At 42.6% G+C, this 27,617-nt stretch overlaps 1 protein-coding gene across 3 annotated transcripts in view; it reads right to left on the bottom strand.

The window, feature by feature from the left end:
* The window catches only part of ITGB8 (integrin subunit beta 8), an 86,875-nt gene that overhangs the window by 12,556 nt on the left and 46,702 nt on the right, over nucleotides 1–27,617 (bottom strand). For all 3 annotated transcript variants that reach the window (XM_032766263.2, XM_032766272.2, XM_032766281.2), the window contains exons 6-11: nucleotides 25,408–25,566; nucleotides 16,893–16,988; nucleotides 16,712–16,801; nucleotides 8,133–8,267; nucleotides 4,447–4,852; nucleotides 304–529 (exon numbers count right to left, since the gene is read on the bottom strand). In XM_032766263.2, the coding sequence (XP_032622154.1) occupies nucleotides 304–529; nucleotides 4,447–4,852; nucleotides 8,133–8,267; nucleotides 16,712–16,801; nucleotides 16,893–16,988; nucleotides 25,408–25,566 (1,112 nt within the window). The remainder of the gene's footprint in view (nucleotides 1–303; nucleotides 530–4,446; nucleotides 4,853–8,132; nucleotides 8,268–16,711; nucleotides 16,802–16,892; nucleotides 16,989–25,407; nucleotides 25,567–27,617) is intronic.

Genomic DNA, 27,617 nt, shown 5'->3' with positions numbered 1-27,617 from the left:
ATAATCTTGTATTTATGGAGAAATATATAAAACAACCATCTTGATTACAATTAATGGGATACTTTTTTTTTTCCCCTTAAGTAAGTTTCAGTGCATTGCATGTGGATCTGGGCATGTCAGCATGAATATCTCAGCTGCAGATGAACTGTACAGTCCAAGCCTCAAGTCGAGACTCAAAGCTTCATGTTTAAGTAAGGCTACACTGAGAATAAAATTCTAATGTATACAGTATCTGAATGGGAATATTCTGGGAGAGGACAACAACATTAAAAATGGAAATTAAGTCATGTATTAGAAACATACCTGTTTTCGTCACAGACATTGTTACAAGTAGGGCAATATTCACAAAACCGGCCAAAACTCCTTGGATCAGTACACTCGCATTTTCCACATACACATACTCCTCTTCCACTGCAAATCTGGCCTTTAGAATTCATGCAGTGCTTTGCTGTCAATAGTGAACACTGACAGCGGTCACCTTCCCAGCCGCGAAAGCATTTACATTTACCAGCTTCACATTCACCATTGCCTGCAACATCAGAGAGTATATTAGTGTTCAGTTAAACCTCCATCTGCCTTAGTAAGTGCGCGTCTTGACTAGAGCATATTCAAAATCCTTAGCATTCTCTAGATTTCTCAGAATTGGAAATGATTAGAGTTAAATTTAAAAGTGTGAAATCCCTATTCAAGATGAGAATAGAAGATATTAATAAGCAACCGTATATGGCAGTTGTTTCTATTTCAAATGTCACCTTAGTTTTCCCTTATTAAAAAGACTCATGGGTATGCCAGATATTTAGACAGTCTGTTTAATAACTCACTAAGAAGGACCTTTACAGTACTCCGTTTCCAAACCATGCAGACAGCTTACTTAGATGGTCGATATACTGACATGAAGAAACATAACTGTCGCTGTTCATGCAGCTCAGGATAAGGGGAAGATCTACCCCATTATTGATTAGGTTGTATTGCCATTTGAGGTCAATATGGCTTTCTGTGTTTTTGTCTCAGATGCCTTTTTCTATGATCTCTCAGAAATGAGAGAGTTTAGAATGGAAAAACTAAGTCAACCTAAGGACCTGTTTTGCTTATATCTTATTGAAATTTTCACCTTTCAGGCTGAAATTTCCCCAGCCTGATATAGACCTATTTTTTTTTCTTGAAAATCTGAAAAAAAGCAGTTACATTGTTCTCATCACACAATGTTATTCTGAAATTTTCTAAACAGATCTCACATTAAAGTAGATAGGGTTAAAAAGTGCACATCTAGAAAGGAGACAGTCTTTAGGGATGAAAAATTCATTTTAGTGCTTTATTGAAAAATAGTTTGATTTGGCCAAGCTCTAAAAGTTTGGAAAAAATTGTGTGTGAATGGTAGTTCGTTTTTGTTTTTAAAGACAGGACTATAACAACCTCTCCTAGTGTTCTAAATGAAAGAGGTCTGTATCTAATTTAGAACCACAGTAACAACAACAACAACATGTAATGAACTCTGCTTCATTCAGTGGGAATTTAAGCATACATGCTAAAGGAGTAAAGGGCTATACGGGAGCCCTTATCTCCTTTAGAGTTTTTTATGTGAAACTGTGGGAGCCTGAAGCAGCTAAAAATGTGTTCAGGCATGTGTTTTTCATGTTGTAGACACTTGTATAGTTTCACTTTTGACGTCTGGTAGTGTCTGTTCCTCCCCCACCTCCCACTAAATGTGACTAAAGATAGTTTTATACTTTGCATTTTTGGGGGTGGGGGAGAGAGAGAGGAGGGGGGAAGAAGACCATAGGTATATATATTATATTTCAATATATAAAGTACATGTTAAGAAAACAGTAAAGTTGCAAAGTTGGCATTCATAAATCAGGAAAAGTGAAAAGTAAACCTTAACTCCCTCCCCTTGGGCATATGCATTACAATACTGTAATTTAAATGATCACACACTATTATTTCTACTTCATCTGAGCAAAGTTATGTTCATAGTTACTGTGATGAACTGGGAACATGTATTTTTATGAATGTATTATAAGTTTGTTTTCTTGTTCTGTTTTGTATTGCTGCCTAACTGAATGCACACTGCTATATCAAAGGAGACTGTAAAGAAGCTGTTACAGAACTGAACAGGAAAGGTAAGACGACAACACAGGTAAGACATTCTCTCAGGTATCTTGGTTTTCTTTCATTGAATTAATATAACAGATGGGCCCTCCAGCTAGCGAGAGAATTTGCCTGGCTGGCTCCATCCAGGTTAGGATGTTTTACTCTTCCCAAGACAGCCTGGGATCAAAAGAGACCCTACAAGATCAAAAGACTAGGAATGCTTTAAAAGATGCCCCTGGAAAAGGAGGCTTTTTTGGAGGGAGAGAGAGGAGGTCATCTGGGAGAGGCAGCCCTGGGTGTGTCAGGAAAAAGCTGGTAGGCTGTGAGGTCTCCAGTGAAGAAGGCTGTAAGCAGTATGGGCTGGTTCTCCCAACTCAGAGATGGGGAACCAGTCAGACCAACTTGAGCATTGGATAGAAATGTTAAGCTTAGGTAAGGGAACTTTTGTGTAGGTCAGTTATTTTAAAAATCTACTTCTCTAAGGACTGTGTACCTGTTGGGCAAATTAAAACATACTTTGGTTTGAAGAAACTGAATAAATGGACACAAATCTGACATCAGGAATCATAACATTCAAAAACCAGTAGGAGAAAACTTCAATCTCCCTGATCACTCAATAACAGACCTAAAAGTGGCAATTCTTCAACAAAAAAACCCTTCAAAAACAGACTCCGATGTGAAGCTGCAGAACTGGAATTAATTTGCAAACTGAACACCATCAGGTTAGGCCTGAATAAAGACTGGGAGTGGTTGGATCATTACAAAACTTAAACCTAATTTCCCCAATACTAATTTTCCCCTACTGTTACTCACACCTTCCTGTCAACTGAAATGGGCCACTTTCATTACCACTTCAGAAGTTATTTTTCCTCCCTTGGCATCCTGCTGTCAATTGAATTGTCTCGTTAGAATGACCTCACACTTGGCCAGGCAACTCACATCTTTTCATGTAATTATACCTGCTACTGTATTTTCCACTCTATACATCTGATGAAGTGGGTTCTAGCCCACAAAAGTTTATGCCCAAATAAATTTGTTAGTCTCTAAGGTGCCACAAGGACTCCTGTTTGTTTTTATTGCAAATGTAGGCTGTCATAGGTGCCCAGAGAAAAAGATCTTGCAGGTGCTAAGCTCACTGAACCTGCTAAATAACATGGCTGGCAACCAGAGAAGTAACCCAGAAACTCAGCTGGAGAGTGGCTGAATTGCATGATCTCATCCCAAAGAGAAGTGAATGCCTGACACTTGAAAGAGGTGCAGTCTCAAGGGACTGGAAAAGGCTCTCAGTGTGGGCAGCCTACTCAGGTACTGCAAGAATTACAGTAGTGTTAAACCAGAATAACTCTACTGAAGTCAGAGGAGTTCTAAATTTGCACTACTGTAAATGTGACCTAAGTTTGACCATCAATGCACAGGTTGTGCACTATACAATGAAGTGAAATTAAATACACATTTCATTGAACATGAGAACTACAAAAAAGATATTTACATATTAAGTTATTTTAAAATAAAAAAATAAAATAAAAATTTAAATTTTACTTCCATTGAGAAAGAGAAAATAATTTTGGCTGACAGATAACAATGGTACTGGGCACAGTCTGCCTCCTTGCTTCTGTTGTAATAGTGTTTTGGAATTCATGTCACACTCCTGCTTCAGGCAAAATTTTCATTTTCACACTTCTTTGCAAACAGAATTTCACCCCAAGAATGGAATGAAGGTCTCAAGTACCAAATCAAGAGCTCATTTGGTTTCATACTGCTCATATTGTCCTGTTTTTGGCTTGGTTGTTCTGAGCTACTCTAGTCTGTTTGTTAGTATGAAATTGAACATCAACGTAAGGCCTGATGGCATTAATTTGGAGTGACTTGTAGTTATACTATGCTATGCACTTGCATCTTCTTCAGAATCCATGTCATAATATAACCGGAGATGAGCCTGAGACACAAAACCAGATCCAGATCCAGAAAGATATTTCCTAAATTTTGGTGGTGTTCACACAGACTCACATGTAGAAGTTGCTTCTCTTCTTTTATAGAAATAACAATATTGTTATCATGGATAAGCTATCTCTGGAAAAAATGTATGAGTTTAGTGTTGAAATTCTTGAATTTAAAGATTGTCTAAGTCCAGTGTTTTGGTTCAGACAATCTCAAAAGCGTATGAGATTTTGAGACACCCGTAGTTAACAGAGGACTTCAGTCTCCAGAGCTACAGACACTCTACCAGGCTTTAAAAATAAATAAATTTACTTAATGAAACATTTAGTGTTTGACAACCATATTCATTATTGTTAGACTACATACTGTATATAAACACACGGTTGAGCAAAAACACACTGAAATTCTGTAGCTTACCAGCACACAGGTTTCCATGGTAATATGGGCAAGAAAAGTCATCCATTTCACAGTATTTGCCATACACTTTGCCCAGCCTGGTTTTGTGACAGAGACATCTTCCACCTATGCAGTCTCCTTGACCACTGCAGATGGGCTGGTCCGGGTGCAACTTACATCTCTCAAAAGGAAATGTGTCTTCACTGGAAGTACAGTTAGTGTCTTCGCAATGGGTGCTTTCCCCATCGATAAAAGTTTCATCGACACATATTCTTTTGTGCCTTACACTGTCCTCACATTGACAGGCACAGTTTTTATATATATTAATTATGGTGGTTTCATTGAAACCAATAGGTTTGATTATCACATATTTTCTTCCTTCAGTTGTACCACATCCTTTCATTGAAACTGATACATTAAAAAGCACCTAAGAAAAAATAAATTCTGCATTTATAATGTAGTAATTATTTCCTGTAAATTGTTTCAACATTCTATCATAAATTAAACAAGAAATCATACCACTTATAATACTTACCAAGCAATAAGACTGAAGACACAGTAGCAATTGATGAATGCATCATATTTTAGTAATGGCAAAAGTAACAAGTATAGTGAAACCCAGTAGTGCAAGACCAACAGCCTACATTGCATGTTGAAAAGGCATTGTAAATACTCTGCAGAATGCAGATTTAAACAAAGGAATACAGCATTTGCAAAGGTAGATGTTCTAATTCTAACTTCTGACAGCAATGTCAGAAATTTCCTTCTCTTGTTATTAATTACATTATGACAGCCCCTAGAAACGTTGATCATAATCAGGACTCTGCACCGTACAACAGACATATCCCTGCCACAAAGAGGTTAAGTTTATCCCAGTACAAATGTATAAACCTTTCAGAGTAGCCTAACATCAGTGAGTTAACATATTGGTAACCATTGTGTCACTGTAAGACATAAATAAAAGTATTTGTTTGAACAACATATATATGCCTATTGCACTGTTAAGCCTGTAACACCACTTACACTTTTTGGCATTTCCCCAACACTAGCTCAGCAAATAAAACAAAGTTAAAATATTAAATATTTGAAGGTTCACTATGCAATCTGAATTGTACCATATGTATGTTTCCTTGGAGACCCTGCTCTGGTTTTTAGGACTCCTGCATGAATACCTTGGATTAGCCCATGCATGACCTCTGCTACTTGAGGACTACATACGCTTAGTTTCCAATATGCAAAATATGATATCACTGGGACCCTTAACACTGTGTGTTGCTGGCAGCTTAATGAGGGCATGAGTAGGTTCTTTCCTTCGTGACTTATAAATAAGCAAGGGAAAAAAATAAAGACCATAGACTGTACAGAGTGAGATCTTTCTGGTTACTAACTCATTCTTGCTATAAGCAAATAGAAACCAGGGATGCATCAAACCTTCTTCCACTGGACAAAAAAGCCAGCTGGAGGGGATGATGGAGAAGACCAGCCTCTAAGGAATCTTCAACAATATATTCTCACTACTTTCAAGTGGTTAGGCGTGGGAAAGACCTCCTTCCAATCCCCTGGATCTTATACAAATGTAACAAAAACAACAACAAGAACCAGCCTGAAGTCTGAGCCCAGGGCACATCCAACTCTTGCCCTGTGGTGCAGAGAGGGCTATGAGAGTGCTTGGTGCTATCCAGATTCTAACAGGGGCCAGGAGAAGGACAGAAAGACCCAGGACATAGAACTGGAGAGAGCTAAAGGCAGTAGTAGTTCTTCAAATCACTTCTGCAGAGCTGTCCTTTTTTCTTCTGGTCCTTCTGTCATGGGATACCCATCTTTGATATGCCAGCCCACTGATGAACTAAAACCCATGGCCTTTGGACACTTTGAAGGCAGTAGATATTTCCCCATGAGTTGGATCAACCAAGTATTAAAACCTTTACATTTGGTGCTTGTCTTTTTCATTGGTAGGGTACTGCCTATGAAGACAACCAAGCACAGGGGCCTCTTTTGAAAAGTTGCTAAGCTTGCTGACTGGAAAGGGAAAACTCCCATCCGTGTTCATCAGAGCAGGAATATAAACAGAAAGAAGGGGTGGCAAAAGAATTAGGGAAGAAGGAGATGTTTCCTCCAGTCTAAGGAGGTAACTAGGACTGTAGACCTCCAAATCAAAGCCCAGACACAGAAAATAAGAAATTGACTACTGTATTACACAAGAAGTTGGATTAAGTAAGAGAAGCTAAAACTGCTTATTATTTCTCCTTTTTTTCTCTCCCCACCACCTCTCTAACCCCCACCTGGAGAAAGCCAGACTTTGTTTGGCAGTTACCTCTATCTTGGGATCAGACTGAAGAAAGCCTCAGACCTGATTTGTACACGGATAACAAGGAGAAAAGCTGTGCCTTCAAGCAGCAGGACATGGTATTTTGTTTTTCTCTTGTGTTTTTTTGATGCATGAGCCTAAAATCCTGGGCCACCACTGTACAACATTTAAAGGAGTAACATGTTTTTAGGACACAGTGTGAATACCACCAAACATTATGACCAGCCTTACTAGAAAGACTAGCTGAAGTGCTTATACCCTGAAGAGATCACAGAATCATCCAAAGCATAGAACAGTTTTGTGTTTTGGTAGGAGGAGAAAGGAAGGAGGATTGTGCAATGAAAGGAATGTGAGAATTAAGGAAAAGCATTCTCCAAGTAAACAAATACTGAAAGGAAGATTTACTGTTAAGAAGTTAACCTGTGGAAGAAGGCAAATTTTCAGCTGCTGCTGGTTTTGGACCACATTTGCTATCTTTTACAATCAAATGGCTTTTTTTTTTAATTAAAAGGAAACAGATAAATATTAGACAACAGAACTAATTACAATGATACTATCTATGACAAGCATAGGTGGGAACACTGTAGCTGAGCTTAAAGGAAAAAACTATCAAGCTCATCTGAAACTAGTCACGCAAACAAAATCTACACAAGTATAAAGCATGGTGTAATTTCTAAATTTCACACAGCAAATCCACTGATATGTGTATGGATGTATGCAGTCACAAGAGTGACTTTAGCTAAGCTACATAAGCTCGGTAAGAGGAACAGAACTCCTTGAACTTACACTCCAAAAAACAGAGACCTCTTCTTAATGAATTAAATAAATTACTTTGCTAATTTAAGCAATAAAGATATAAATGCACACACAAATAGAACCAATTAAATCCACTAAAGGATAATGCTCTAGATGGACATAAATTGACACTTTAATCTGATTTACACAATATATCAATTACCAGGATCTCTGGGCATGTGTGGAAGACACTTTTTAAACAAAGAAGCAGAAAAAAAATGCCCCAAGCCATGGCCAAGCAGTTGTCAATCTGCCTCTAATGACTTTTCTCGCATATCTGTAAGGCTCTTCAGCTGAAGAGACCTTTCATATAGAACATGAGCACATTCAGAGGTGGACTGTGGGGAATGGTCCTCATAAATATTATTTAGGTGGTTGACAACAATGCTTTGAACCTTATCTCCATGAAATCAGTGAGAACAAATAGTAGCTTTTGGTTTTAAATAAGGTTCAGGAGAAATAATGCCAAGGAGAAAGTGGAGAGTTGATGATCAAGAACACAGAAATCTACTTTCAGTCTTAAAAAAGCTCTAGAAGATACCATACAACTAAGAAAAATACAATAAATAGCTCAATTCCTTTGCAACTGAGAAACTCAACATACTTCTTCATTATAGGCCACATTTTTGCATCCTTCCATGCCTGTTTTTCTACTTCCATCAGGGCAGAGTGCAGTTATGTTAAAGTGTAGATCTTGGATCTGGTTATCCACCTGAATTTTTACTTCAGAGATTAGTTTCTGTAAAGAAAAACAATTTTTAGTTACATTGCATTTCCACATTTAATATGCATTAGGGTCTAAAACATGAGCATGCTTGACTGGGTGGCTTTAACTGAAATGAATAAATCTTTTCAGTCTGTCTGAATAAAGGAATGAATTAAAGCATTCTTTTCCATATAAAGACCCAATTATATTCCAAATACATACAACCAGTTAGCTAGTAATCCTGAAAAAGAAAACACGGATACTAACCTTTCTGTAACTATTGTTCTTCAAGATGTGTTGCTCATGTCCATTCCAATATAGATGTGCATGAGTTGGGTGCACCATCGCCAGAAGTTTTTCCCCTAGTGGTAGCCGTAAGGTTGACTATGGTGCCCCTTGGAGCGGTGCCTTCTTGGCCTGGTATATATTCATTTGCCGCCTCCTCGGTTCCTTCTTGCCAGCAACTCCAACAAAGGGATAGGTGGGCGGGTTGTGGAATGGTCATGAGCAACACATCTCGAAGAACACTTACAGAAAGGTTAGTAACCGTTTTTTCTTCTTTGATAGCTTGCTCATGTCCATTCCAATATAGGTGATTCCAAAGCAATCAGTTAAGTAGTGGAATCAGAGTTTCGCTGAAACACAGACTGGAGGACTGCTGTACCAAAAATTGCAGAATTTCTGACCTGCTGAGTGATGGCATAGTGCAAGGTGAATGTGTGGATAGAAGATCAGGTCACTGCCCTGCAGATATGCAGGATCGGGACTCGAGCTACAAATGCTGCTGAAGAGGCTTGTGATCTTGTGGAGTGAGTTAGCAAGCACAGAAGTGACACTTAAGCTAGGTCGTAGCACATGCAGATGCAGGATGTGATCCAAGAAGAGATTATCCGTGACGAGACAGGATTCTCCTTCATCCTCTCTGCAATAGTGACAAAAAGCTGAGTGGTCTTCCGAAACAGCTTGGTCCTTTTCTATGTAAAAAGGTGCACATCTAATGTCCAAAGACCGTAGCCTCTGCTCTTGCCTATTAGCATGAGGCTTCGGAAGAAAAATTTCCTGGCTACTGTGAAAATAAGAGAGACTTTTGGAAGGAAAGATGGATGTGGTCGAAGTTGGACCTTGTTCTAGAAGAGAACCATATACAGCGGTTCAGAGATGAGGACCCTGATTTCTGAGACTCTTCTGGCCAAAGTAATTGCTACCATGAAGACTGTTTTAAAAGACAAGTAGAACAAGCGGCATGTTACCATTGCTCAAACGGTGGCCCTGTCAGTCTTGACAGTACCAGGATGAGGTCCCAAGGAGGCAGAGGTTGGCACCCCTGTGGATACAAATGCTCTAATACCTTCAAGTAGTGGGCACACATTTAGTTTGAAAATACCAACCGTCCACTCACTGCTGGGGCCGAGATCACAGCTGAGTGAACCCTGATGGACGATACCACAAGATCTTCCTTCTTCAAGTAGAGCAGGTAGTCCAGGATAACAGGCAGTGGGGCTCCAAAGGCAGGATCTTTCTCTGCAGTGACCACAGCATAAACCTCTTCCATGTAGCCAAACAGGCCACTCTAGTTGCCTGCTTTCTGATACCCATAAGGACAGCTCATACCAGTGCCAAGCAGTCTTCTTCTGCCTCACTCAGCCATGGAGAGTCCAGGCCAACAAGTCTAGGGACTCCAGGTTCGGATGGAGCATACATCTGTGCTCTTGGGCAATCAAGTCCGGCAGCCTGTGCTACAAGGATTATGTGCACCTTGTCCCTCCTTACCTTGAGTAACACCCTATGGATGAGAAGCGTGGGTGGAAAGGTGTAGAGAAACCTCCCTCTCCAGGGAAGGAGAAAGGTATTGGAGAGAGTCTGAACTGTGCCCCACGTTCAAGCAGGACTGGGGGGCATTTCCTGTTAAATCTGGTTGCTAACAGTTCCACCTGGGGAAACCCCGACCTCAGGAAAATCTGCATTCAAGACGTCTGGTCAGATGGACCACTCATGATGATGGATCTGCCAGCCTGTTCTGCCAGCCTGTTCTGAGTGCCTGGTAGATAGGAGGCTTCCAGGGAAATGGAGTGGACTATGCAGTACTCCCATAGCCTCAGCGCTTCCTGGCACGGGGGAAAGGAGCGAGCTTGCCCCCACCCCTTGTTTGTTTATATAAAACATTGTGGTTGTGACACACATTTGCCATGTAGGTTGTGACAGAATGTCTGACAGGCTAGGTGCACCACTCTTAATTCCCTGACATTGATATGTAGGGCTATTTCCTCTGGTGTCCAGAGGCCCTGAGTACTGAGGGGCCCCAAGTGAGCTCCCCATCCCATGTCCGAATTGTCAATGACCAGCAACATCGAAGGGGTGGGCCTTGTAAAGGAGATACCAGCACACACTATGTCTCAGTTCAGCCACCACTGGAGAGTAAGCACTCCTGCTGAGGGAAGAGTGATCACCTTGTCCAGTGGGTGATGGCCTGGTCACCCAATGCCAGTGAGGCTTGAAGAGGCTGCAGTCTGAGCTGCGCATGCTGCACCACGTAGGTACAAGAGGCCCTATGTGTCAGGAGCCTCAGGCATCTCCATGCTCTGGTGATGGTAAAGGATTTCAGGCTGTTTATGGTCTCTTGGATGGCCCTGAAGCAGTTCTCTGGCAAGGAGGCTCTGGTCTGGTTTCAGTCAAGGACCACTCCTATGAACTCTATCCTTTGAATAGGAGAGAAAGTCGACTTGTGCTCGTTTATAAGGAGCCCCAGGTCTTTGAAAGTGGACTGTACGAGGTTCATATGCTCTTCCACCACATCTCTCGACCAACCTTTGATCAGTCAGTCATACAGGTAAGGGTAGACCTGCACTCCTTGCCTCCTGAGAAAGGCCCCCACCACTGCCATGCATGTTGTGTATGCTCGTGGAGCTGCTGATAGGGCAGCAAACCAGTCCTCTGGATCTTAGGGAAGAGATATTAGAGGCCAGGAAGACCATACGGAACTTCACCTTCTTCATGAACTTGTCTAGGATGGGTCTGAGATCCCTGTTGACCTTCAGGATCAGGAAGTAGTGTGAGTAAAACCTCTTGACTCTTAAACTCTACAGGAATCACTTCCATGGCTCCCACCCTTAGGAGTGACTATACTTCCTGGGGCAGAAGTCTCAGGATACTTGAAGAGGGAAGATGGGAAGGAGGGGAAGAAATTAACTGCAGGGTATATCCCACCTCTACCATGCAAAGCACCCAGTGCTCTTAAGTCAGGTTTATCCAGGCACAGTAAAATGGGACAAATGGTCCACACTCAGGCCACGTCTATACGACGCGCCGTTTCGGCGCGTTAAAATCGAATGCTCGGGATTCGATATATCGCGTCTCGTCTAGACGGGGATATATCGAACCCAGAGCGCGCTTACATCGATTCCGGAACTCCACCAAAACAAACGGAGTTCCGGATTCGACATGGCAAGCCGCGCACATCGATTCCGCGCGGTGAAGACGGATGAGTAAATCGATTTTAGATATTCGATTTCAGCTACGCTATTCTCGTAGCTGAAATTGCGTATCTAAAATCGATTTTCGCGCGTCGTGTAGACGGGGCCTCATAGAGGTAAGATCCAGATTTTGGTTTGGTGAGCCATTCTCAGCTGCACCCTCAAAAGGACTGCTTAGACCCTGTTGCTTGTTTTGAGGCACAGATGTGGATGCTGAAGGGGCATGAGGTGTATGCCTCCTCCTAAAGCCCTTGTTCCTCCGCCGACCGAAATCCTGCCTCTGCTGTTGATGAGGCTGGTAGAATCGATCCTTAGATTGGGGCTTATAGCTGAGGCCATGTGTGACGTCCTAACGACTTCAGAGTGGCCCTGGAATCCTTCAGATTATAAAGATGGGCGTCCATCTAATCTGAGAAGGGGAAATTTCCCTCAAATGGCAGGTCCTGAATTGTTTTCTGGACCTCACGAGGGAGTCCAGAGGACTGGAGCCAATAGCTCAGTCTCATTACTACAACTGTGGCCATGGTGCAGGCCGCTGCATCTGCAGCATCCAAGGCCACCTGGATGGATGCGTTGGCTACAGCCTTGCTTTCCTCCAAAACTGCGAAGGCAGATCTGGACTCTGTTGGTAAGAGCTCCGTGAATTTTAACATGGCAGACCATGAATTAAAGTCATAACAACGTAAGAGGGCCTGGTGGTTCAAGATTCTCAGTTGTAGGCCCCATGCAGAATAGAACTTTCTCCTCAATAAGTCTAGTTTCCTGGCCTCCTTTGCCTTAGGCGAGGATCCCTGTTGTCCCTGTCTCTTCCACTTGTTTGCCGCAGCCAGAACTAGGGAACCCAGTGGGGGATGGGTATATAGGTACTCATACCCCTTCGGGGACACAAAGTACTTTCGTTCCACTCACTTAGCTGTGGGTAGGAGAGATGTGGGGGTTTGCGTTGATGGCTGTAAAATGGCATAGTTTAAAGCTAGAGCCACTCTAGCTGGACATGAGGATGTCAATATGTCCACCAAGGCCAGGGCTAACTCCCCTATCTCCTCTACTTGTACATTCAGGTTCTGAACCACTCGATGAAAGAGCTCTTGATGGACCCTGTAATCATCTTGCATGGGTGTTATGGACATACCTGCCACTGCCTCGTGGAAGAAGATGATGAAGAGGCTTGGAATGTCATCTGGGCCTGCATGTCTTCTGTGGCTGGTGGGTCCCTTGTGGGGGTGTCCTAAGCCTCCTTCACTTTTGCCCCTGGAACTGAACCCCTCTCCAAAGGGGAAGGTGGAGGTAACCTCACCTCCGAGGGCGCCAAGTGGAACTAGCCCATGTGGGAGGCTTGGTAGGGTTGCGCTGCCTATGGAGTCCACTTTGGCCACTGTAGTGGCATCTGCCACTGGGCAGGTGGCCATGTCAACCGGGCCAACCCCTGGGTCACTGGCATAGGATGCCAAGGTCCACCTGATGTCTGCTCTGTCGCGAGGTATAGACCCTGCCAGCAATTTTGAAGCCTGAGGACCCGCTCCTCAGTGATCATGACGGTGCCATACCCATCAGTGCCATACAGTGGAACCACATTGAGGAGCAGTGCCTCAATGGTGATTTGATCCAGAAAATCGGCACCTCAGTGGGGAGCAGTGCCAGAGTTGTGACCAGCACCGGGATTGTGACTGGCGCCGGGGCTGCAATTGTCAAGGAGTGGAGCCTCTAGAGGATGAGTGAGATGCCAGGCGATGTCTCACCATCATTGTCAGCTTGCCTAAGACAAGCATTTGCCTCTGTAGGACAGGTTCCTACAGTATTGGGGCTGCACCCAACAGGCCTCAGCTCAGAGAAGGCGCTGGAAGGGACAGAAGGCCTTTTACTGCATCATATACCTCTGGTGTAGTTGACATGGCCAGGGCTGAGTCATCTCTATGGCTCACCCTAGGTGGGGAGTCCATGCGCACCAGACTCAACGGGTCCCTTCCCGTGGCTGAAGTCAATGGTACAGCCTGGTTGCTGCCTGTGTGAGAGTGGTCCAGCACAGGTCTCACTTTGTCTGTGGCTTTTCTCAGGGGAATTCTCCCCGGTCCAACTTCTTTGTCCTTTACTTCTGCACTGGTGATGGGGAGCAGTCCCAACTAGCCAGGGTTGATTTCTTGGCAGTCGGGGAAATGTGTTGGTGCTGCATAACCAGTGCCAGGGATCCTGGGTCTTGCTGAGCCTCTCTAAATGAGGCCAGGGAACTTCTGACAGAGGAAGTGCTCGGAGCTGGGTTGGGTTTCGATGAAGGGTGAAGTGCTGCCTCCATTAAGAGAAAATTTAGTCTATTGTCTCTCTTCTTCTTAGTCCAGGGCTTAAAGTTCTTACAGATTCGGCACTTAACCTGAATGTGGCTCTCTCTGAGGCACTTCAGGTAGCTATCATGCGGGTTGCTTACCGGTATGGGCTTGTGGCATGTTGCACACTGTTTGAAGCTCTGAGATGAAGGCATGCATCATGGTCCCTGGCGGTAGGTGCCGTGGCGCAGGAGCTTATCTAACTATTTGCTAACTACCGACTAATTTAACTATTTACACTCTATTTTACAGAGAACCATTAAGGAGTATTTGCATGCAGAGCAAGAGAACGAAAGTGTTCCAGCGACTGTCATGGATGGGAAGAAGGAACTGAGGAGGTGGAGGGTCAGCAGGTGCCTATATACCCCACCATGAAGGCACCACTCCAGGGGGTCAGAAGCGACTGGACGGATCTGACCAGAGGAAAAACGTCCAGCAACGGTGCACATGACGTTCATGCAACTATAGTGGAATAGACATGAGCAAGCACTCAAAGATGATGATTTCATTCAAGTTTCCTGCTGTTTTTACATAGTTTTGTGACTGTATTTATGATCACTGAAAAACCTATTCTAATAACTGTTTGTAACAAAAACTGGTTATTGCAGCGACACTGCTGTCTTAACAGCACTCTTTAAATAAAAGAGCAAGTATGCATCTATTGTTATCTAGCAGGAAAGGTTCCAAATTAGCTTGAGAGTTTCCTCTTCTGACATTTTGCATCTACTTAGGAAAAATTTTCTCAGGACAAGCCTCAGGTTATTCTAAAAGTTACTGGATTATACTAACTGATTTATTCAGGACAAATGGTATGAAGCAGGCAACTAGCCAATCCTGACTGGGGCATTTGAGCGCTACCATGTATGAAACAAAAACCCAACATCATCAAAAATTGCTCTACTGTGCAATGAGTCCACCTGTTCATTTTAGAGGGAATATTGCTTGTATTTGGCTTATTACAGATTTATTCAAACTGATTGCTAAAAGCTACTACTATCTGTACAAAAGTGGTATGTAAAATTTCCCCTATTTTAGTAGGTTTTAAATATTTGTTTAATTGAACATTTTCACTGTTACAAAAGGAAGATCAATTACATGAATCTGAAAACATGTTTTGTGACATCTGAAAATTAGTGACTCATCTATGGTTTTTTAGCCAAGGATTTTCAGGCAGTGTTTTCCATAAATAAGCTGACAGATTTCCCTGCTTAGAACACAAGTGTAAAAGGCCCACTCTGTAACATTAACATTTATTTTCTTATATTAAAACATTTGCTTTCAGGAAGGCAAAACATCCAAGGCCAGTTCACAATGCATTTGTGTAGCACACATGCTAGAACCATGTTAAAAACAGAAAGTACCAAATCCACAAGGAAGGGAGGAGGGAAGGAAGAAGAGAAATAATGGATATTAGAGAAGTAAAAAACAGGACAAGAGAGTGGGTGGATGGAGCAGGAAAGTCCCAAAGAATCTTCAAGGAAATAAAAAGGTTATATTGTGAAATTTTCATTTCTTCTCATTACATATCTCTCCAGGGTTATCTTCTAGAAATTGGGGTAGGATATTTGATGACTAACACAAACGTGCCATGTTACTGGTCAGAAACCGTGCAGCAAGAAATAATCCATTGATAATATGGAATGCTAAAGTGGACAGTGGCCTTAACCAAATGATGCTTAGCTCAAACCTTGGACGTTTTCTGGGAATCAACTTCCAAAGTTAACGTTATAAGAGAAGACACAACACACAGATTAAATTCATTGAAAAACTGATTTGTATTAATTCAACTCCTGCTATTTTGTCTGTCTTTGGCTATTTCATAGTGCTTGCCTTTAACAGCACTGCAAGCTAAATGTTCACTGACATACTTTAGTGACTTATTTGGTATGCCTTGACAATCCTCAGATCTCAAAAGACAATGGTTTGTAAAACTTTTTCTTTACACAAAAGATGGCAAATGCTCTGAGATCTCCTTGCAAGTCCAATTTTAACACAGTTATTCTGCTATGGCAAAACCTTCTTTAAGACTATATCATAAGTGGTCATCAGTAAATAAGACACTCCCAACTCCTACAAGTTAAAAAATGTTGTAATATACAGCCATATCACGGTTGCAATGTCTAAAGTTTTGTATTACATTTCTGAGCCTTTATGTAATACTGGTTTTGCGAAAAACAGCTAACAAAGAAAGTGTATGTGTGGGAAAATAAAATGGGTAAAAAGGAAGAGGATAAAGGAGAAAACAGAGACAGAATACAAAACTAAGAGGGAGAAATAGAGAGAGACCAAAAAGGAAAAAATATTAGAGAAGGTAGAAGTGACAGAAAACAGTTAAGGAAGGTGGAAACACAGAAATGCACCAAAACCCACAAACCACTTCCTAGAAAATTGCATAGCAACCAGTGCAAAGGATCCCCGGGACAGTTAGGAGCAATTAAGGCACCAATAAACTGAGAACTCATCCTAACCATCAGAGCATTAGGTCACTTAGAATGTTCACCAGATATGGATCTCATGCTAGGAATTACAAAGGAGCCAGGCACCCAACTCCTATTGACTTTCAATAGGAGTTCGGCACCTAATTCCCCTAGGCACCTTTGAAAAGCTCAGCCTTGGGCTGTAGTTTATTCTAGGTAAGAAAACTGCACAAATAAGAAAAAAAATTCCATGATCTTCATGGGAAACATACCTGATAGGCGTCTACCACCAAATCATTCAGATTAGCTGCTTGCGATTCTATTTGTCTTGCGACAGTACCAGGCAACAGAGGCAAAAGATCCTATGAAAAATGCAATCATTTATTCACAATCATAATCTAAAAATTGCACTTTTAAAAAAGAAATCTATTGCAATTATGACTATTATCACACCTTATACCAGTGAAACTGGTTTCCTTGAACCGCAAAAATAACATTGATGTTGTTGTCTATCAGTTTTTCAGAAAGTTGCCCAAGTGATGGATGTTCCTGAAAAATAAAATAAATTATGAAAAAGACTTCAGTTTTGGTAGACAAAACCCATGTTAATCATATTCCGTGGTCCCCGAGTAGTAAAATAAACATACATGGGAGTTATTCCAATCTTTGAATACTTAACAAAAATTAAATTAAACACATATGATTCCTGGGAAAGTACAGGGAATTACTCAAGATTTGGTTCAATGCTTCCCAACCTTTTGATAGAGACACCATTTTCCATTGTATTGCTTTATGGGCCCTGATCCCCTGATGCTAGGCCCTGGTACCACAGTTGTTACCTATTAACCTTCCTCCCCCACATCTTTCTTGTATTTTTCTGTGCCTGTTTTCTCCTGTCACTAGCCATCTAGCTCATCTCATTTTTCAGCTTCTTTTTCACTGTTTGTTTCCGTTCTTCTGTTTGCTCCAAGCTTCTACATTCCCTTGTTCACCAGAAGACAACATGCTACTCAAGACGATGAAAGGGGCAAGGACATGGTGGGGCATTTGTTGGTGTTTCTATAAGGGCAGGCTGCGTATGTCTGTTATTGACAAATGAGGAGCCCATGGAAGCAGAGAATAGCTGTGCTAGTGCAAGTGCCAGTGCCAGCAGCTGCTTTCACTTGTGGCACAGAGGGAAGGGTGGAAGTTCATGATTCAACCACAAGAGGATGCACCTTACCCATCATTGTTGGAGTAAGATAACAGGAGTTATAGATAGGACCGATGAGAGGGGGGGAAGCTGGTACAATTATCAGGGCCTGGCGGTCCAGAAGGGTGTCCAGCTTTCCCGACTTAGTCGGCCCTGTTTAGCTGGTTCGCCCTCGCTGGGGGGCCTGAAAAATGTTTTTCACTGGGGCCTGAACCTGCTCTTGGCGGCCCTGGTTATAGAACCCATCCCTACCATTGCTTTCTTCCTATTAACATCACTCCCACATACCCCAGACTAATTTAGCACCACCCCTAGGGACCTACCACTCAGGCAGACACACATGGGCTATATCAAACTCTTAAGTCCAGCAAGAAAATCAGATCTAATAAGGGAAAGTGACTTTTTTGCACATATTTGTAGCAAACTTTGGAATAGAAGTTATTTTGGTAGCCCCATGCGGCATTTCCACAAAACTCCTACTATATAGACTACATCTCTACCTCGATATAACGCGACCTGATATAACACGAATTTGGATATAACACAGTAAAACAATGCTGGGGGTGGGGGGGAAGCTGCACACTCTAGTGGATCAAAGCAAGTTCAATATAACGTGGTTTATTTTGGCTCTTGAGGACAGCGTTATATCGAGGTAGAGGTGTATTATATAAAAACTAAATAAAATCTACTGTGTCTTTATAACAGGACCACCCAAACAGCACCGTTGGCCTGTATGGATGGGGGGAAGGGGAGGAAGTTGTGGAGATGTAATTTATTAGGATCACCATGGGATATCAATGGGAAGACCAACTGTACGCTTGCAGCTGCAACAGCTCCTGTTTATATTGGCACAGCAGCAAAACATGATGGGTGAAACAGTGCTTAGCTTTACTCAGAACAAATGCAGTCACAACAGTAGACTCAAAGCTCATTCACCAAAGAAGGAATTGTGTGAGTGGATTCTAGGTGCTTTTTATAGAGTTGCAACACCAAAATACTCTAGTGTAGACAAGGCTTAGTCCAGCTGGTGAAATGCAGTTTATGAATTTGGGTTGAATTCAGTTTGGGCTGAATAAAAAAAAAAATGAGGAAAACAATTTTGAAAGGATCAAAACAGTTTTGAACTAAAATTGATTTTTTCCCGGGGGGGGGGGGGCAATAAAAAAATCAATTGTGGTTCGAAATAAACTAATTTTTTTCCAGATTTTTTACTTTGACCACTGAACTTAAAGATCAATTATCCACTCAGCTCTATTTCTGAGTTTGTGAGGCCCAGCCCAGTAGTCAAACTGCAGGAACAAACATTCAAGCAAGGTCAGCCAAAGGCAAATCTGAAATCAATGGCAAAAGCTCTTAACGAGTTCTGTGGGAGCAGGACTGGGCTCCCAGGCCTGATGAGACAAACTCTTACTTAGATGGGGATCACTGAAGTCTTATGCAAGTAACAGTTTGTAGCACTGGGCACCAGGTCTATGACTCAGCTAGTTAATTTATAAGGGCAACTACAGGTTACCTATATTTTCATTTTAACTCATTGTAATGTCCAAATTTGTTATGTCATGTATTAAAATATCATTTTAGACGAATCTGAAAACCTATTTCTTATTTTAAAAAAATAAGGCCAAAGTAAAAAATGTCATCTGAAAATTTCAGAGAGAGCAAATTTTCTATTATATTACAAACATATTACAATATCAGAACAAGGCACAGCTGGCAACAGGATTAGTCATCGACTCCATTCTGCTTCCTGTAAGAATCTTACTATGTTTTATGTATTTTATCTTATCTTTTCTTTCTTCTAGCCAGGAAAATGTACTCTCTTTTTAGATAGTGTCTAGTTTTAGTTACATCATTGCTCTTTCCCTACTCAAACCTACTGTTTTCTTGAGTTTAGAAGATAATGATCAGAGACGTTAAATATTTCGGGGGAGGGAGTGAACCAAGGACATTTCTAATTAAAATAGGAAAGAGTCTTCTTTCCTCCCATTACTCATGCTTTCTTGGGGATCTTTAAAAGCCACAAAGAAGCAAAGGAAAAAAGTGACAAACTGGAAACAATTTCTGTCTTAAAGGCAAGTATTTGTATGTAAATACAGTGGAATCCTCTTAATTGGCACAGCCAAGTGAAAACAGAAACACACCAATTATGCTTTCTTCTATTATTCCCTAGTTTATTTCTAGAAGCTAGTAGGAATATAGCCTGATGGCAAATGGTTCTTCTACTTTGTAAAAATATTGTTGGAAAGTTATCTGTAAGGGAGAAAAATTAAACCAAACACAAATAGGTGTGAGCACTTTTTCTTTTGTAGGATGTATTTTCAAAGAGGAAAAACAGTCATGCCTTCTTTCTGTGCCAAAGCACAAGTTTTCTTGTTGTTTTTCCTTGTTTTATTAGAAAGTCAGGTCTGTGTTTGTTTTTCTTGGAAGGGTCTCTAGGTGACTAGACGATAAGTAGGATTATCAAAGGTATCAAGAAAGTAAAACTTAAGCAATGGTGAGAAGGAGGACTTTTTCCCCAGATTTTAAAATATCTTATTAAAAAGTGAGTTCCTCCAGTCCCTTAACTAAACACAGAATAAAAGGAAACCTCCATCAAAAACAGGGTAGACAAGATTTGACAACCCTGTTCCTACAGTAAATAGAAAACCAGAATCACCTAACCAATCAGTCTGTCCAGGTGTCTATAAACAATAAACAACATCAGTCCCTATCTCTCCCAACACTTTGCTGGTCATGCTTAGAAGAAGCCACAACAAATTTAATTTATTAAAAGGGCAGGGAAGCAGCCTGTAGTGCACAAATGAGGACCTAATGATCTACTAGATCAGCAGTTCTCAAACTTCATTGAACCACAACCCACTTCTGACAACAAAAATTACTACATGACACCAGGAGAGGGGACTGAAGCTTGAGATTGCTTGAGCCCCACCGTCCCAGGCGGGAGTGAAGGGGAGACCAAAGCCGAAGAGTGAGCCCCACTGCTCCGGGTGGTGGGAGAGGGCAAAGCTGAAGCCCAAGGGCTCCAGCCCCTGGTTGGGAGCCTGTAACCTGGGCATCGTTGTCCAGAGATGAAGCCCTTGGGCTTTGGCTTTGGCCCAGCCCCCAGGCACTGGCTCGGCCTTTAGCTTCAGCCCTGGGCCCCAGTAAGTCTAATGTCAGCCCTGGCGACCCCATTAAAACAGAGTCCCAACCCACAATTTGAGAACCACTGTACTAGATCTCTAAGATCAGGCTGGCAGGGACCACCAGACATGTCATGTACTCTGTATGGAGAAAAGCTACAGAGAAAAACACAAACGTGATTTGTGTAGGAAACTGCACAGCAGCCCTGCATGGATAAGCGTTATACTGCTGCATCATATCTATTCCAAAAAGTCTGATATTGTGAAAGATCCACAGTGTAGAGAAACTCTTTCCCATGTCTGCTGCTACACAACTTCCCACATGTCTGCATGCATCAGCCAATGGCAAAACTGGAAAGAGCAGAGCGGTTGTATTAAAACATGCCTCACTGTAGGAAATCCATTGATGACTTCGTTTGGGAGGCTAAACCTACTGCCCATTCCACAAAAACTCCACCACAAAAAAACTCAGGGTGAGGTTTGATCCCATTTGGAAGTATCCGTGCACAGAAGAGTATGACTCCAAAAGCCTTTAGTTCAGGAAGAACATTTAAAACCCTGTCTGCAACCAGCAGCCATCCTGGCTTAATAGAGTAGCTCATTTTTTTTGTTTTGTTTTGTTTTATACTGGTGACAGTTTCCAGTTGAAAACTGAAGTATTCAGTATTTCAGCTAAATTCTCAACACAGAAAATAAAGGACTTGCTTTGTAACAGATGGAGTATCTAGAACATCAGAAGAGTCTTTGGCACCAGAAAAATGATCTATATTTAAAGCAATTGTTTAATATACAGAGACAAATTCTTCTCTGTTATAGTAGTGCAACTCCTCTGAAGTAAAAGGGGTCACACACATCAGTGGAACTGAAAAAATACTATAACTCACAAGTATATAGTCTTTTGTTCTGATGAAGGGATGCCTGCGGATTACTTTCATGAAACAGATTAAATGGAACAGTTGTTTACATCACTGGAGCAGTACAACAATACTGAAACTAAACAGGCTAGCCGAAGGGGAATAAACAAGCCTGATAAGCAAGGGGAAATATAAAAGGTGCAGAAGGAGTAAATTAATGAAAGGACATTAGATAATCTGAAATCCAAACAGCCTTCCAGTCAGTCTGTCAAGCTTCTAAACACCCACTTGTTCCGAGAAGCATTTCAGCTTCAATGTCACACAACACATAGTGGCTGTTCTGGAAGGTATTCTACTGCTTTTGAACATACACACTGTTAGCATTATTGTGCCATTCCTGTGTACACTGGGCTTTTGGGATCAAAGTCAGCCCTGGCATACACAGATGGAATTCCTACTGAGTTAATGGGGACGACTGCCATCTTACACTCCAGTTAAATGTGTGTCTTACAGTGTGAGCTCCTGGAGGCAGCAAAGTTGCCTGTTGGCAATGTTTGTCTCATGGACAATGCTGTGTTGCAATGGCACTGCATAAACCAAAGACCCACCTGTCATTTCATATTTCCGGTATCTACTAATCAGGGCTGGCTCCAGGCACCAGCCAAGCAAGCTCGTGCTTGAGGTGGCAGATTCTAAGGGGCGGCATTCCGTCCAAGCCTAGGGCAGCACAGCTGCCCTTTTTATTTCTTTTCTTTTTTTGTTCGTCGCTCTGGCCGCCTGTAAGGGGTGGTGGCGCAGAGGAGAGGAGCGCCCTGCTGGGAGCAGGCTGCGCGCTCTGCCTGCCCCAGCTGGTGCCAGGTCTGCAGCAAGCCCAGCAGCCAGCGGCCTTCCCTCCCCGCCAACCGGAGAGGCACGGAGCCCACTCGGCAGGCGGCGCAGCGGAGGGGCTGAGTGCTGAGTGCCCTGGCTGAAGGAAGCCCTGGCAGCCCCCCTTCTCCCTCTCCCCCCTGCTAGCTGGGGCACACACTCCACTGCCCAAGGCACGTCTGCAGGGAGTCCTGCTAGCTGAAAGTTTGCACTCTGGCTCTGGCTGCCCCGCAGAGCTTTTTTTTTTTTTTTTGCTTGGGGTGGCAAAAAAGCCAGAGTCGGCCTTGCTGCTAATTTATGGTATTGTATCAGTTAGGCGGTGATTCCTATTCCCCCAACTGAACTAAGATTAAGCTATTTCACTGAACCGTACAAATCTGAGAAAAATTGCTTTTCAAAACTATAGAATCTTTCATATATTATTGAAGAAGACTTTTGAAAGCTAAAACAAGCCTGCTGAATATAAACAGGTTATCATTGCATGCCAGTATATTTGATGCATTTTTTGCACGAATATATAAAACAGTAAGTCATGCCGGGTGGAATTCACATGTATCTAAATCCATGCTAGCTCTTTAAACCCCTCTGCCACAAGACTCCTTTTAGTGTGCCAAGATCGAATTAGTTTCTTACTATTATACATCATCCTTCCTGCGTGATTTCTACAGGGCCCTATCCTCTACTCCCTTCAATGCCACAAAGCATCCTCCCTGACTTTAAAGCACTATCATCACTGTATGATTTACTAGCACAAGTCCCTACCATATAATGCAAGACTTCTGCAAATTGCTAGCATATTCTCGTGCAGAGTAATGCAACAAAATGATGATTTCCCTCCTTCTCTTTTACATTCTATACAACAGATGCAGGAGATCTATCAGATGGTAACTTACCTCCTAAAAATACCTTCTTACCAGAACACTGCTGACCCCACCAAAATGGATTACTGAAATATTTTATATTGGCTAGAAAGGATGTCAATAATTTTACTTCCACCACACTTCTTTGTCCTACATCCTGCTTACTAAGGCAAATATTAATGTTTTACTAATTTAAGTAAAAGCACCATAGACTTATAGACTTTAAGGTCAGAAGGGACCGTTATGATCATCTAGTCTGACCTCCTGCACAACGCAGGCCACAGAATCTCACCCACCCACTCCTGTAACAAACCCCTAACCTATGTCTGAGTTACTGAAGTCCTCAAATCATGGTTTAAAGACCCCCAAGGCACACAGAAGCCTCTGCCAATCTGCCCTGGAGGAAAATTCCTTCCCGACCCCAAATATAGCAATCAGTTAAACCCTGAGCATGTGGGCAAGACTCACTAGCCAGCACCCAGGAAAGAATTCTCTGCAGTAACTCAGATCCCAACCCATCTAACATCCCATCACAGACCCTTGGGCATATTTACCTGCTAATAATCAAAGATGAATTAATTGCCAAAATTAGGCTATCCCATCATACCATCCCCTCCATAAACTTACCAAACTTAGTCCTTGAAGCCAGATATTCTTTCTGCCCGACTACTTCCTTTGTCCTAGAGGTCTTTCCAGAAACATCACTCCCTAATGGTTAAGAAATCTTCATCTAAGTTTCAACGTCTAAACTTTCTAGTGTCCAATTGTTATATCCATTTGCTCTTGTGTCCACATTGGTATAAGCCTTAATAATTCCTCTCCCTCCCTGATAATTATCCTCTGAATATATTTATACAGAGAGCAATCATATCTCCCCTCAGCCTTCTTGGTTAGGCCTAAACGAAGCAAGCTCTTTCAGTCTCTTCATAAGACAGGTTTTCCTTCCTCGGACATCATAACCAGCCCTTCTCTGTACCTTTCCAAGTTGAACTTCATCCTTCTACAACATGAGAACCATGAACTGCACACAATATTCGCAGTTGAGGTCTCTCCCAGTGCTTGTATAACGAATACTATACCCCTCCTTATTTTACTGGAAAATACCTGGCCTGATGCATCCTCAAGACCGCATTAGTTGATTTAACGGCTTATTCGCACTGGCGGCTCATAGTCATCCGGGATCAACCAATACTCCACAAGGGCCTCTCCTCCTCTGTACTTCAAACTGATTGTCCATTTATAACAAAAATTCTTGTTGCTTATCCTAATGCATGATCTTGCACTTTTCACTCATTAAATTTCATCAATTAGCTATTACTCGCGCAGTTACATGGTCATCCAGCATCATCCTTATGATACCCAGTCCCTTCTTCTGTGTCAGAAATGCCTCCCAGACTTTGTGTCAGCGAAACTTTAATCCGCACATTCTCACTTTTGTGCCAAGGTCAGTAAATAAAAAGATTAAATACGATTGGTCCAAAAACCAATCCTGAGGAACTCCATTAGTCCTCCTTCCAGCCTGACGAGTTCACCTTTCAGTATGACCCCCATGTAAGTTCCCCTTTAACCAGTTCTTATCTCCTTTCAATTGTTCATATGACCCCACTTTTCCAATTTAGCTAATAATTCCCCATTGGAACTGTATCAAAGGCCTTACTGAAATCGAGGTAAATCAGATCCACTGCATTTTTTTTGTCTAAAAAATCTGTTACCTTCTCAAAGAAGGAGGTCAGGTTGGTTTGGCACAATCTACCTTTTGTAAAACCATATTGTATTTTGTCCCAATTACCACTGACCTCAATGTCCTTAACTACTTTCTTCATCAATTTTTTTTCCAAGACCTTGCATACTACAGATGTCAAACTAACAGGCCTAAACTTACTCGGATAACGTTTTTTCCCTTTCTTACAAACAGGACTACGTTAGCAATTCTCTAGCCCTACGGTACAACCCCTGAGTTTACTGATTCATTAAAAATTCTTGCATCAGTTTATGGCCAATTTAAAATCTTGATTTTTAAATTTGACAATGCATTGGCTTCCCAAAGGTAAGAGTGTATGACATATATCTTACCATACTTGTAGCTTTGATGTACACATTATCTTTCAGATGGCAATTTCCATCATTGGGAATTACTATCCCGGCCAATTTACTATCAAGGGCCAGATGAGAGGTCTGATCTGTCATCACAAGAAGTAATCGCTTTGCTTCTTTGCGCCAACCAATATGGCTCTAAAAGAAAAAAAAGTAGGCATGAGAATGAAATTTAACTCTTTTAATTCTATAATGGTAAATATGACTTGGAAGTCCAATGTAAGTCTATTTTCAGGTACTGCACTGCTTAAAAATAAAACAAGCACTGAAGCTGAGTGTTAGCACACACTCGAGGCAGATGAAGTAGTTAAAGCACTAATTCTTTACACATGGAGCTTGGTATTTATCCTGATCCTGCAAAGTACTTATGTGAGCAAAGTTCTGCACATGTTTAAATGCTTCGCAGGATTGAGGCATAGGATTAGCAAGTCCACAAGAAGTGAGTTCTGTTAGTTTCAATTCACCTTGGAGCGGACGGATTTATTTTCCATTGACCTGTCTCTTTTTTTAAAAAACGGGGGCAGGGGAGAAAAGACATCACCCATAAAAATTGAGTCAGAAATATGTGTTGTGCAATATACATGTTGGTATAACACAACTGCAAAATACCATTTGTAATGTTAGTACCTATCAACTCAACTGCACAGTGTTTGTAAAATTCTTTGATTTGAGATCATTATATACAAGAAACACACAAAGCAATTCTCTGAATGAATGCAACATATTTTTAATATACTTAATGATACCAGAGTCAAAATAAGAGAAACACTGTTTTTTTTGTAAATTCCTTACACTTCTCAAAAGGGACACAAAACATAGCATCAGTTAGGCTATTGCACGCATTCTACTCAACAAAATTTAACATGAAAAAAATCACAACTCTCAATCATGGGCACCAGGTTTGTGTAATTTTTGGTGGTGCCCAGAACGGATCCAAGCAGAGCCATCCCGTCCACAGGATGGACTGCAGCAACCGCCCCAGAACCTGCACTTTGTGGGGCACCGCGCTTCAGGAGGACACAGGGTCAAGGGCGGCCTTGACACAGGGATTGGTGGGGGGCCTGGTGTTGGCAGCAGCAAACAACCTGGCCCCAGCCCATTCCACCTCGCCGGCTCCCAGCACTGCTTGGGGAAGGGACGGAACCCTGAAAGAGGCAGGGGCTTGGGGGAAGAGTTGGAATGGGGGCAGAGGCAGAGCAGGGACAGGAAGAGGTGGGGCTGGCTGGGGCCAGATGGCTCACTGCTGCCGGCAGCATCATGTATGACATCAAGTTCAGCATCAGGTATGACACCCAGGCATTCAGCAACCCAGGCATATATTCAGTTGGGCTGCAGAGTTGGCCTATGGCTCCTTCTAGCTGCAAACAGGTGCTGTGGTGCCTGCTCTGCCAAAATTTGTGCAACTCCATGTCCTAACTTGCCACTGCTTGGGACTGGGTACAGTGCCAGTCAGATGAAGTTTATGGGCATATGCAAATGAGTCCATTACATAATTGGACAAAATGTCACGTGGAGCTGCATAAAACCTATTAGCTATGATTCTGAGAAACACAGACCAAAGGATGGTGAGTGGTAGGATGGGAAAAGAGTGGGCTGTGAAGTATTATCCTAAATCAGGGGTCAGCAACCTATGGCACGCATGCCAAAGATGGCACGTGAGCCGATTTTTAATGGCCGGAGTCCCAACAGGCAGCAGTGTGTCATTAAAAATCCTTCCCAGCCTGGCCCGGCCCGCTCTTCTCCGCCCTCCACTCCCCCCATGGGGGCAGAAGCATAGGCATGTGCACGGGGTGTGCTGGGTGTGCCCAGGGAGGAGGTGGGAAAATGGCTCCACTCTCCCGGTGCGGCAAGCCACGGGGTTCGTGCTCCTGGGCCGGAGCTCCTGGCCGAGCGCAGCAAGCCGCCAGCCCCTCCCCCACCTTTCCCGCTCCCCTGAAGCCCTGCCGCCACACACGCAGCACTCTGAGGGGCGGGGCTGCCCGTTCCCATGGGACAGCGTGTCTGGCTCTGTGCAGAGGAGAACATGCTGCTAGGAGCATCATGGTAAGGGGACCAGGGCTGGGGGGATTGGATAAGGGGTGGGGACAGTCAGGGATAGGAAGCAGGCTGGGTTGGATAGGGGGTGGGATCTTGGGCGGGGTGATTAGGGGTGGGGGGTCCCTGGAGGGGGCAGTGAGGGAGCAGGGGGG

Source organism: Chelonoidis abingdonii, chromosome 2 (assembly GCF_003597395.2).
Source record: "Chelonoidis abingdonii isolate Lonesome George chromosome 2, CheloAbing_2.0, whole genome shotgun sequence".
Lineage (NCBI taxonomy): Eukaryota > Metazoa > Chordata > Testudines > Testudinidae > Chelonoidis > Chelonoidis abingdonii.
Note: the sequence above shows the minus strand (reverse complement) of the source record. Positions and strands in the feature narration are given on the sequence as shown.